Here is a 12788-nt window from a genome sequence, read left to right as displayed (position 1 = left end):
TTCTCGCTTCTCTATCAACCAGAAAACACCTGCCAAAATGTTTGAAAGATTAATCAGAAAGTAGACTAAGCAGCTTCTAGGTACAAGTGTAAGCAGATTTCTCTCATTGTTATACTGACTCCCTTGCTGGGCCTGCGCCATAGGGTCTGAGCAATCACAAAAGGTTATACAAAGCCCCATATTATATTTGCTAGAGGTTATTTAGAGAAAGAACTCTTCAAATCCTAATAATCACTAAGAGAAGAAATAACGATCCCCTAAAAGAAACAAGAGGTAAAAACCAAGTAAGATAAAAGTACCAAGGATTAAAAAAAAAAAACCAAACCTCTTCCATTGTTTCCTCTATCTGAGCAGAAACAGGTTCAGGAGATCTGAGACCAACAGGTACAAATACTGGAGCTTTGTTTACTTCTTCAGGAGCAAGATGACAGCTTTCTTCTTCATAGTCAGACTCAAAATCATCAGCATCATCTTCTTCTTCCTGGGAAGCCCGAAGAGTCACCAGTATGGCCTTGGAAGCTCTAGGTTCCTTCTTAGAGGTCTTACCCCGAACTCGTTTTGATCCACGACCTCTGGTGACATTTGGTTTGATCTTTCTGTGACTTCTCCTTTCACCACGATTTCTCTCATACTCAGATGCAGAAGAGATAGTTGTTTTCCCATCCAGAGCAATTTTAGAGTAATTTGATTCTTTTAACGGTTGTGGACAGCTAGACGTTTAATCAAAACAACAAGGTCATATGCATGCAAGGATAATTTCAATGAAAACCAAACTTTTAGAGTGAAACTCCGGTTCCAGTCATTAAAATGAAAATGCCCACCACCCATTCTTTTAAAATCTTATGCTGTGAAAATAAAAAAGGAATTAACTACTAGTTTCTCATTCAGAGTTAATTCTTAGTTATCTACCTACAAATTTTTCATAGTAAGTTTTTAATTCTGGGCCATTCTTTCCTGTAATAAGAAAGTGAAGATAAAATAAACACAAAACTGATCATTATTAGAAGAAAAAGGGATAAAAGACACAGAACCAGCTGGGAGCAGTAGCTCATCCCGGTAATCCCAGCACTTTGGGAGGATGAGGCAGGCAGATCATTTGAGGTCAAGAGTTCAAGACAAGCCTGGCCAACATGGTGAAACCCGATCTCTCTAAAAATACAAAAATTAGCTGGGCATGGTGGTGCACGCCTGCAATCTCAGCTACTCGGGAGGCTGAGGCAGGAGAATTACTTGTACCAGGGAGGTGGAGATTGCAGTGAGTCAAGATCACACAATTGTACTCCAGCCTGCACGAGAAGAATGAAATTGTCTCAAAAAAAAAAAACAAAAAACAAAAAACAAAAAAAACAAAACACACACACAGGACCAACAAATACAGAATATGAGATCAAAAGGTGGTATTAGTTTATCCTACTGGGTAAACAGATAGGTTAAAAGAAAAAGGAGGCAGCAGAAATCCATTAGAGCAGCGTTGGTTTCTAGAACTTAAGTTTCTTTCCATTTTCTTTGAAAACTATAGAAGTAGGGTATTCTTCATTTTGTTTGTGACTCCATTCAAATGAGCACCTTAATTACTTACCTTAATTACTACTCTTTGGTCATGTTTCTACCCATGTCTAACAGACTCAACACCCAAAAATTTCGTTCTACCAGTAAGTTAAGGTAAAAGTTAAGTGATTTTTATTTCCTATTGTGAAACATTTTGTTAAATAAAATGTTACCTTGTTAGTTTATTGAGATATTGCTCTTCAACAACTGAAGATAGTGAATTATCTCCTACAGTTTCCTCTCCAACCCTTCTTGATGGTCCAGCTTCTTCTAATTCAGCATCTATTTTTGCCAAAGCAGACTCGTTGGAACCTACACAATCTTTTCTCGCTGAAACCTCCATAAATGTCAGAAGCTCAGCTTTTTCCTTAGATTTAAGAAGAAATTAAACAGTTATTACTACAGAAACAATCTCTATGTTAATTTGGTTTGTTAGTTTGGCCTAAATCTCCAAGTTTACACATATATTACAAGCAATTGGTTGCTCATCTTTTGTAACACTAGAAAGTCACTTTTCATGAAAATGGTTACAGTATGGAAGGAAGTCAAAACTATATTTTACTCATGCTCTTCATGATCTTGACAAAATAGACCTCATTGAGAAATTTTTTTTTTTTTTTTTTTTTTTTGCCCAAACTTACTTTTAGAAGGAGCTGGGTGTCGGAAGCTCCTTTCTGCAGCAAATGATCTTCTGGCTTGCCTTCCTTGCTCTGGTCTGTTGTGCTTTTTTCTAAAATTGGTTCCTCTTTCTTACTGTGTGCTCTTCCCAAATTTGGCTTAGCCTTTTGGAATTTCCTTCTTGTCATTTGTGCTGAACTAGGAACATACAGTTTATTTTCATGTCTAGAATGAAGTATGAATCATATTGAAGAAGAAAAATCAGAATTTCTTGTTGATATAACAGCTGTTACATCAGACAATTTTGGATACAAATCAATTCTATGTTCAAAGGATTACATATAAATTGGCAACAAAATCAAGCAAGTAAAATGAAACCACACATTGCTGATATGAAAGGAAAAACTTACAAAGCTTTTGTAGCTTCCATTTTCTATATAGCCTGAAGAAGTTTTACAATAATATTAATCTTTTTAAACTTTCATTTATTTATTCTATTATGTGATTTCATGCTACTTTAATTTTCAGAGAAATCACAAGATCAGAAAAAAAAAATGCAAGTAGCTGAAGATGGATTTCATGATGGCACTTTAAACAAATGCCTTCAATTGGACCCCCAAAGCATGAACAAATATATGACAGTTATAACCAGCTTGATCCTTCTAGTTCTAAAGTAGGCTTGAAGGGTAGAGTCTATTCTCCTACCACATGCCTGAAATCCCACTAAAAAGGGTTTACTGACAACCAATGTCATAAGCTTCTCAATATAATCCATTTGTATCTGCCAAATCAGAAAAAGACAATGTTTTAGCATTCAAGAGAGTAGCATTCAGCTCCCAAGGTAACCTGAATAGCTATCTAATGGTTTCCTGGAAAATATTTTACCCACTGGCAAGGATCTGAATTAGGAAGCTTAAAAACTAATATAGGCCAGGTGCAGTGGCTCACGCCTGTAATCCCAGCACTTTGGGAGGCCAATGTGGGCGGATCACCTGAGGTCGGGAGTTTAAGATCAGACTGGCCAGCATGAAGAAACCCCATTTCTACCAAAAAAAAACAAAATTAGCCGGGCATTGTGGTGCATGCCTGAAGTCCCAGCTACTCAGGAGGCTGAGGCAGGAGAATCACTTGAATCTGGGAGGTGGAGGGTGCAGTGAGGCGGAGGTTGCGGTGAGCTGAAGTTGCACCATTGCACTCCAGCCTGGGCAACAAGAGCGAAACTCTGTCTCAAAAAAAATAATAATAATAATATAAACCTGGATATTTATAAAGAATAACTGGATATATAAGTACCTATCATGAGTTCTCTGAAAGATCTGCATTAAAAACTAATCTTTTGGCCGGGCGCGGTGGCTCAAGCCTGTAATCCCAGCACTTTGGGAGGCCGAGACGGGCGGATCACGAGGTCAGGAGATCGAGACCATCCTGGCGAACACGGTGAAACCCCGTCTCTACTAAAAAATACAAAAAAACTAGCCGGGCGAGGTGGTGGGCGCCTGTAGTCCCAGCTACTCGGGAGGCTGAGGCAGGAGAATGGCGTAAACCCGGAGCGCGGAGCTTGCAGTGAGCTGAGATCCGGCCACTGCACTCCAGCCTGGGCGACAGAGCCAGACTCCATCTCAAAAAAAAAAAACAAAAAAAAACTAATCTTTTTTGTTTGTTTGTTTGAGACGGAGTTTCGCTCTTGTCACCCAGGCTGAAGTGCAATGGTGCCATCTCAGCTCACCCCAACCTCCACCTCCAGGTTCAAGCGATTCTCCTACCTCAGCCTCCCAAGTAGCTGGGATTAAAGGCATGCGCCACTATGACTGGTCAATTTTTCTATTTTTAGTAGAGATGGGGTTTCACCATGTTGGCCAGACTGGTCTCAAACTCCCAACCTCAGGTGATCCACCTGCCTCAGCCTCCCAAAGTGCTGGGATTACAGGCGTGAGCCACCACGCCTGGCCTAAAAACTAATCTTAAGCAATATTCCTAAATAAAAATTACCTAGGAGTAGTTACCACATTTCCAAATGTACTAACCCTCCTACATTCTTCTGGCAGTAAACAACACGGAGGTTCACAGGAAATTCTAACAAGGTTACAATGCTGGCTAATGTAGACTAATTATATGGGAAAACAAATCATATTTAAGTATAAGCTATTTACAATCAAATGTGATTCTGCAGAGGTATTTAAGAATAAAATATAAATAAGCCCAATGTGCTACTGAAGTCAAAAGGGACAACAAAACGCCAAATTGGCTGGGTGTGGTGGCTCAAACCTGTAATCCCAGCACTTTGGGAGGCCAAGGCAGGTGGGTCACTTGAGGTCAGGAGTTCAAGACCAGCCTGGCCAACATGGTAAAACACAATCTCTACTGAAAATACAAAAATTAGCTGGGTGTGGTGGCAGGCGCCTGTAATCCCAGCTACTCAGGAGGCTGAGGCACGAGTATTGCTTGAACCTGGAAGATGGAGGTTGCAGCGAGCCAAGATCATGCCAGTGAACTTCAGCCTGGCGGCAAGAGCATAACTCTGTCTCAAAAACACAAAACAAAACAAAAAAACAACCTACAAGATGCTGAACCTAAGAATAAACTAACTGTAAAACTATACAGAGAGAGGCCAGGCGCACTAGTTCATGCCTATAATACCAGCCCTTTGGTAAACTGAGGCAGATGGATTATTTGAGGTCAGGAGTTCAAGACCAGCCTAGCCACATGGTGAGACCCCTTCTCTACTAAAAATACAAAAATTAGCCAGGCATGGTTGCAGGTACCTACAATCCCAGCTACTCAAGAGGCTGAGGCAGGAGAATCACTTGAACCCAGAAGACGGAGGTTGTAGTGAGCCAAGATCACGCAATGCACTCCAGCCTGGGCAACAGAGCAAGACTCCATCTCAAACACACAAACAAAAACTATACAGAGATAGTTACTTTCAATTACTGTATGGCTAACAGCTGAAATATACTTCACGAACTAGAAAAGGTTAAAAAAAAAAGTGGGGGACAACGGGCGTGACAGGTTTCCATACAGGAATTTTTGTTTTTGTTTTTGTTTTTGTTTTTTGAGATGGAGTCTCGCTCTGTCGCCCAGGCTGGAGTGCAGTGGCGCAATCTCAGCTTACTGCAAGCCCCGCCTCCCAGGTTCATGCCATTCTCCTACCTCAGCCTCCCGAGCAGCTGGGACTACAGGCACCCGCCACCACACCCGGCTAATTTTTTGTATTTTTAGTAGAGACAGGGTTTCACTGTGTTAGCCAGGATGGTCTTGATCTCCTGACCTCGTGATCCACCCACTTCAGCCTCCCAAAGTGCTGGGATTACAGATGTGAGCCACCACTCCTGGCCCCATACAGGAAGTTTTAAAGTCAGATCTCTCTCATCAAGAAATACAAAGGCTAAGCATAAAATAATCTGAAACACAGAAAGTTTGTTTCAAGAAACACTGCCTATGTAACTGCAGAATCTGCTAGTCTGAAAGTTATAAATCTTGAAAACTAAACTGCTTGGCCAGGCACAGCAACTCATGCCTGTAATCCCAGCATTCTGGGAGGCCAAAGCAGGACGATCACTTGAGCCCAGGAGTTCAAGACCAGCCTGGGTGACATGGTGAAACCGTGTCTCCACAAGAAATAAAAAAATAGCCAGGTGTGGCGGTACACACCTGCAGTCCCAGCTACTTGGGAGGCTGAGGCAAGAGAATCACTTGAGTCTGGGAGATTGAGGCTACAGTGAGCCATGACTGCTACTGCACTCCAGCCTGGGCGACAGAACAAGACTCTGTCTCAAAAAAAAAAAAAAAGCTAAACTGCCAATATTACTTTGTGTAAGTCACTTAAGCACTCTAGATCTATTTAGTCAATTATAAATGAAAGCATTAGGGAAGGCTGCCCTCAAGGTCACTAGTGTTTTAAAGGCTCACTTGGAGTAAAAATCAAAATCCTTGCAATTGCCCTATATAATCTATCCATCTCTATCCTCAGCCTTTACCTCTCATACATCTACTATTCTTCCTCTTTTGCACTCTGTCCTACGTTGGCCTCTTTGCTGTTCCCCAAGCATGCCAGCATACTCTCCTCTTGCCTTAGTGCTTTGAATTGTTTCCTCTTCCCCAGGACATCCCCTAGACTCAACATACTCCTTTACTTCTTTCTTTTGTTCTTAAAGGTGCACAGCACCCCACTTGGCTAATTTTTGTATTTTTTTTGTAGAGACAAGGTTTTGCCATGTTGGCCAGGCTGGTCTCGAACTCCTGAGCTCAACTGATCTGCCCATCTCGGCCTCCCTAAATGCTAGGATTACAGGCATGAGCCACCACAGCTGGCCCTTCACTTCTTTTCAATGCATCCTTTTTATTTTTAGAGTGACTTCTGCTCTTGTCACCCAGGCTGCAGTGCAATGGCACGATCTCGGCTCACTGCAACCTCCGCCTCCTGGGTTCAAGTGATTCTCCTGCCTCAGCCTCCCAAGTAGCTGGGATTACAGACAGGCATACACCACCACGCCTGGCTAATTTTGTATTTTTAGTAGAGATGGGGTTTCTCTATGTTGGTCAGGCTGGTCTCAAACTCCCAACCTCAGGTGATCCACCCGCCTCAGCCTCCCAAAGTGCTGGGATTACAGACGTAAGTCACCGCACCCGGCCTTCAATGCACCCTTTCAGTGATGCTTTCTCTGGTCACTGCTGATTAAAAATTGAATCCCCAATCACAATACCCCCTACTCAAAACTTTATTTTTCTCTACTTATTTATCACTTATTTATTCAACTTATTTCTCTTGTTTATATAATCTGTTTCTCAATTAGAATATGAACTTCACAGTAACAGCATTTTTTTCTTTGTTCATTCGTATATCATCAGCACTTAGAACAACGCCTGGCACACAGCAGACACTAAAACGTTTGTGGAATAAATGAGTATGTAAGGTTATTTTCAGTGGTAAAATTCTAATTTTTTTTTTTTTTTTTTTTTTGAGATGGAGTGTCGCTCTGTCGCCCAGGCTGGAGTGCAGGGGCACGATCTTGGCTCACTGCAAGCTCCTCCTCCCGGGTTCACACCATTCTCCTGCCTCAGCCTCCGGAGTAGCTCAGACCACCGGCACACGCCGTCACTTCCGGCTAATTTTCTGTATTTTTAGTAGAGACGGGGTTTCACCGTGTTAGCCAGTATGGTCTCGATCTCCTGACCCTGTGATCTGCCCGCCTCAGCCTCCCAAAGTGTTGGGATTACAGGCGTAAGCCACTGCACCCGGCCAAAATTCTATAATTTTGGGGGGCTGTAATATTGGAAAGAAAAGTAATCCAGACTGGGCACAGTGGCTCATGCCTGTAATCCCAGCACTTTGGGAGGCTGAGGTGGATGGATCACCTGAGGTCAGGAGTTCCAGACCAGGCTGGCCAACATGGTGAATCCCTGTCTCTACTAAAAATACAAAAATTAGTAGGGTGTGGTGGTAGGTGCCTGTAATCCCAACTACCCAGGAGGCTGAAGCACAAGAATTGCTTGAATCTAGGAGGCCAAGGTTGCAATGAGCCACAATCCAGCCACTGCCCTCTGAGACTCTGTCTCCAAAAAAAAAAGTAATCCATACTAAAATAAAAACTTCACATTAGAAACTTGTCTAAATGAAAGCAAACTGCTTCAAGCATCTAAAATTAACAGAGGTCGGGCATGGTGCTCACTGTGTAATCCCAAGATTTTGGGAGGCCGAGACAGGCGGATCACTTGAGCTCAGGAGTTCAGGACCAGCCTGGGCAACATGCTGAAACCCCATCTCTACAAAAAGATACAAAAATAATAGCCAGGCATGATGGTGTGCACCTGTGGTCCCAGCTACTCGTGGCTGAGGTGGGAGGATCACTTGAGCCCAGGAAGTTGAGGCTGCAGTGAGCTGTGACGGCACCACTGCACTCCATCCTGGGCGACACAGTGAGATACCTTGTCTCAAAAAGTAAATATAATAAAAGAAAATATAAATCAATAGCACCTGTTTCGACAGATGACCTAACATGCCCCAATTCTAGCTTCACCCAACTAGAGAGGGTAAAAAAAGGATACAATAACATCTCCTCTGCATTTCCCAGAAAGCCAAAGTCACTCTACCTAATTAAAGGAAGCTGAATATTTAAAGTATATTCTTAAGTGCTGAAAACATCCTGGAGGAAAATTAATAAATACCTCACTAAAACATGTTCTAGTTACAAAGACGGTAAATTAGATGGACCAAGAACTATACACAGAAAGGAAAGGCGTTTTTACTAAAGAACACATCTTGCTTTAACATCAATAATAATAAGGCAGATAGCAAGTAATAAATAAAAGTGGTAATGTTAAAACTTCTTCATCCCACTAGCTCATCTCATGTAAAAGATATCATTCTTACCATCTGGCTTTGATACAGTTACCTCTAAATATAGTATACAGTAAGTACTTTATAGCACTACCTATTAATGAACTTTAGTCACTAGGTTATAAACATCTTTTATTTTGTATTTGTTATTTTTATAGAGACGAGGTCTCACTATGTTGCCCAGGCTGGTCTTGAACTCCTGGACTCAAGCGATTCTCTCGTCTTGGTTTCCCAAACTGCTAGGATTACAGGCGTGAACCACTGCGCCTGGCCTGAATTTCTAAAAAAGATACAAAGAACTTAAGAATCTTTGACTACTATTAAAAGTTTAGTTTCAGTACCAAGAAGTAGGATGCTTGTCAAACTTTTCAGAGAAATTACATATACTTAAGAGAATATCATATACTTAAGAGAATATCAGCCATGCAATTCATACAGTATTCGAGAAGCAGATTTAAAAGACTCTAGTATCAAAAGTATTTATTACTTCATCCTTTTAACATTTTCAAGATGTGAAGTTATTAATATACAAAGTCAACTATGCAAAAATATATAACCTTTATCTTTGAAAAGTCTTATGTTTTTCTCATTAAAAGCAAACTCACCTGATTGTTTCATCTGTTTTGTTAATATGAAGGTTTTCTACAAGAATCACCTGACTTTGATTTTCACACATTCTGTGTTCTGAAACTGTGGAGGAGGGAACTTCAATATCAGTTTCAATTTGAGGATTTGACTGAAAAGACAAAATCATATTAGTATGTTATTTTTATAGCAGAATATACCTCTTAAAATATTTCCATCATTAAGAAAGATATTTGGTTTTCTAAAATCCCTTTTCTTTTTTAAATTTTTATTTATTTCAAGATAGTCTCATCATACTGCCCAGGCTAGTCTCAAACTCCTAGGCTCAAGTGATCCTCCTTCCTCGGCCTCCTGAGTAACTGGGATTACAGGCACATACCACCATCGGTGGTTAATTCTTTAAAATTAGATTCAAACTGGATATGTAATGTTCATATTCTGTTGCCAAAACAAGGATACCTAGTTCAGAGAAAATTTTCAAAGATTATTGCAATGATATGTTTACATAATACTTTGAAACCTATAATAGTCACCTGCTATGAAATTTAAAATAAACAAAAGTTTAATTTTTTTTTAAAAAAAGAGCTTTTTGGTTCAAATAAAGATTATTTTAAATCCAGACTTTGCACTGCTAAACAGAGAAATAAGAACTACCTAAAATGAACATTTTTAGGCATTACACTACTTACTTTTTTCCTAATACCAAAAGTCCCATCAGTAAGAGATTAAACTGTCATTCAAAACAGCATGTTATACAGCAAAAATGACGTAACTAACATATTTATTGATCCAGAAAGCCACTTAACATAGTATTAAGTGAGTAACAGAAAGTTATAATATGTAATGACTTTATTGCTTAAATCTGCATAAGTGTGTACATATGTGTGCATGGAAATAGATCCAGTAAGATATGTCAAAAAGTTTTCAGTGGTTATCTCAGAGTAAGATCTGTGGTATTTATTATATTATTTTGTCTTTTACGATGAATAGCTTCATTAATTTGAAAAGAAATACATCTTTTTCACTTAAAAAAAAAAATCCAGAAGAGCAAATCTGAAACAAAACTGGAAACTGTATTCATTGAGTAGAATAAGTGTCAGATGCCTGTATTTCTAAGCCATGTCTGAGCTGTAACTTATTTTAAATGCATTAAAAGGCTCAATTTAATTACATAACAATAACTCACCGCAGTTAAGATTTTCTTTTCGGTTTCATCTTTTTGTAATATTGTTCTTTCTTCCTTAATTATGCCTTTGGCGTCACCTTTGTCTACTATTTGCCTCTGTCCTGTCTTTCTTACATTTGGTCTTGGTCTCTGAAGTCGGCCCCTTACTGGTCGAGCAGTTTGGATAACACTTTCCTTCGTTTCTTGCTGGAAAGTGTTTATATTATTAGTCCTAAACAAGGGCACAGGGAGAAAGTCAGGGCACTTGACTGTAAAAAGTTGAAAACTAATGTAAAAATGTAAAATTTGGATCTCCTCTAATAAACGCTCTAAAAAATACTTTGTACCATCAAAGGGAAATTGCTTTCTGATTATAAACATCTTACTTTACAAAAGAAAACAGTTATTTCAATTCTCAAAAGGTAATAAACTTATATAATATGCCTAGAGTAGCTAAATATACAGACAGAATGGTGGTTGCCAGGAGCTGGAAGAAGAGGAGAATAAGTTAATATTTAATGGGTAGAGAGTTTCATTTTACGAAGATGAAAAATAAAGTCTAGAGATGAATGGTGGTGGCAACGGGACAATAATGTGAATATACTTAAACCCACTGCACATTAAAAAATAGTTAAAAAGGTAAATTTTATGTTATGAGTATTTCACCGATTTTTAAAAGGTAATGAATATATATAGCTCATATACATACAGGCTGAGCAGCCCTCATCCAAAATGCTTAGGACCAGAAATGTTTCAGATTTCAGATTTTTTTAGATTTGGAAATATTTGCATTATACTTATCAGTTGAGCATCCCTACTTTGAAAATCCAAAATGCTCCACTGAGCATTTCTTTTGAGCATCACATCAGCTCTCAAACAGTTTTATATTGTGGAGCATTTCAGAATTTTTTATTAGGGATGCTCAGCCTGTAGTTTTTAAATGCATTGCTTGGTATAGGCTCTTACACAGCTGACAATGCAGATAAGCAGGCAACCATTAGGTGGTGTTGAATTCAGTCTGATATTATATTTTAGGCAGTCTGCTATATCAATAAAATTAAAACAATATTCTTTATGTTCACTTTTTAAATGAATTAACATATCTCAATAAAAATGAGAAATATTTAAAAGAAGTATCTCTCTTATTTTATATTTTCAAAGAAAATCACTGTTTACCCCACAGAAACAACTAAGTCATTTTCCTGGGCTTGTGCTGACTGAGACTCCTCTTTAGGTTCACAAGAATTTGAAGGTGAAAGGTTCTTTTCAGTCTGTGTACATGGCAATATCACAGCCTCCTCATTCCTGTGACCTGATGTGTCTTTTTCTCTTGATATCATTAGGGAAGCTTCATCCTAAAAGGTAGAAAACAAAATTTCATTCAGGGTTGCTAAAAGTATAAGGAAATAAGAACTTTCTTATTCCATTAGTACAAGTATAAACCGGTATCATCTTTGTAAAGAATAATAAGTTTGTCTATACCAAAATTCTAAATTCCCAGCAATTGCACTTCTAGAAATGTATCTTACAAATACTCAACAAGTACAAATATACACACAAAAATATTTATTGTAATAATTTAAGCACCATCTCCCTCACCGGAAAAGACAAACAAAAAATCAGAAATAAGACAGATCTATCATTAGGGGCTGAATAAATAAATTTTAATTTCTTTACAATGCAATAGTACCTAATCATTTAAAAGAAGATATATCTCTTTGTACTGATCTAAGAAGAAGCTCACAATATTGTAGGTGGAAAAATCAGAAGGCAAAAATTAATGTCATTTTGGAAAAAAATAAAAATACCTTCCCATTTTATTATTTTAAAACTGTAAGACCAAAAAGTATAAGTGGATATATTCAAAATTACTGTATGATTAACTTGGGGGAAAGGGATGTGACATTATAAGACTTTCACTTTTTAGAATACATATATTTTTCCAAATTGAAATTTCTACAATCAGAAAAGTGTAGGAGAAAAAGTACAAATGTTGATGCACAGTAAAGTACTGAGCTGTTTTAAGATGTCAAGTAAGAGTTTTAATTCTAAAAAGGACTTTATATGTGGAAAACATTCAGTTTATAATTATTCATTTCATTTCTCACAATTTTAATCTGTTATGGACCAAGTTAATAAAGTAAATAAAATATCACCTTTAACTCAAATCAATCTTTTAACTCTTTATTTCACCTACACAACAGACTGAAATAAAAAACTATTATTCTCGCCAGGCGCCGTGGCTCAGCGTAATCCCAGCACTTTGGGAGGCCAAAGCAGGTGAATCACGAGGTCAGGAGTTCGAGATCAGCCATGAACCCCGTCTCTACTAAAAATAAAAAAAAAAAAATTAGCCGGGCATGGCGGCGCGTGCCTGTAGTCCCAGCATTCAGGAGGCTGAGGCAGGAGTATCGCTTGAACCCGGGAGGTGGAGGTTGCAGTGAGCCAAGATTGCACCACTACACTCCAGCTTGGGAACAGAGTGAGACTTCAACTCAAAAAAAATTTAAAAATTTTAAAAAACCCCTATTACTG

The 12788-nt window shown here is 38.8% G+C and overlaps 1 protein-coding gene across 21 annotated transcripts in view; it reads right to left on the bottom strand.

Moving 5' to 3' along the window:
* Positions 1-12788, bottom strand: part of BDP1 (BDP1 general transcription factor IIIB subunit) — a 113422-nt gene that overhangs the window by 40379 nt on the left and 60255 nt on the right. For 17 of the 21 annotated variants that reach the window (XR_010587399.2, XR_012413715.1, XR_012413716.1 and 14 more), the window contains 6 exons: positions 11430-11608; positions 10275-10485; positions 9109-9239; positions 2190-2391; positions 1722-1915; positions 326-710 (listed from right to left, as the gene is read on the bottom strand). Coding sequence is in view for 15 of the 21 variants with exons in the window: in XM_005557115.5 (XP_005557172.3) it covers positions 326-710; positions 1722-1915; positions 2190-2391; positions 9109-9239; positions 10275-10485; positions 11430-11608 (1302 nt within the window). In the remaining 6 variants the exon portion in view is untranslated. Of the gene's footprint in view, positions 1-325; positions 711-1721; positions 1916-2189; positions 2392-8633; positions 8784-9108; positions 9240-10274; positions 10486-11429; positions 11609-12788 lie in introns of those variants that run through there. The other 4 variants (XM_065546358.2, XM_073993592.1, XM_073993595.1 and 1 more) reach the window with 2 other exon arrangements.

This window comes from Macaca fascicularis, chromosome 6, assembly GCF_037993035.2.
Source record: "Macaca fascicularis isolate 582-1 chromosome 6, T2T-MFA8v1.1".
In the NCBI taxonomy this organism is placed as follows: domain Eukaryota; kingdom Metazoa; phylum Chordata; class Mammalia; order Primates; family Cercopithecidae; genus Macaca; species Macaca fascicularis.
The sequence above is the reverse complement of the archived record's forward strand: the minus strand, read 5'-3'. Positions and strand labels throughout refer to the sequence as shown.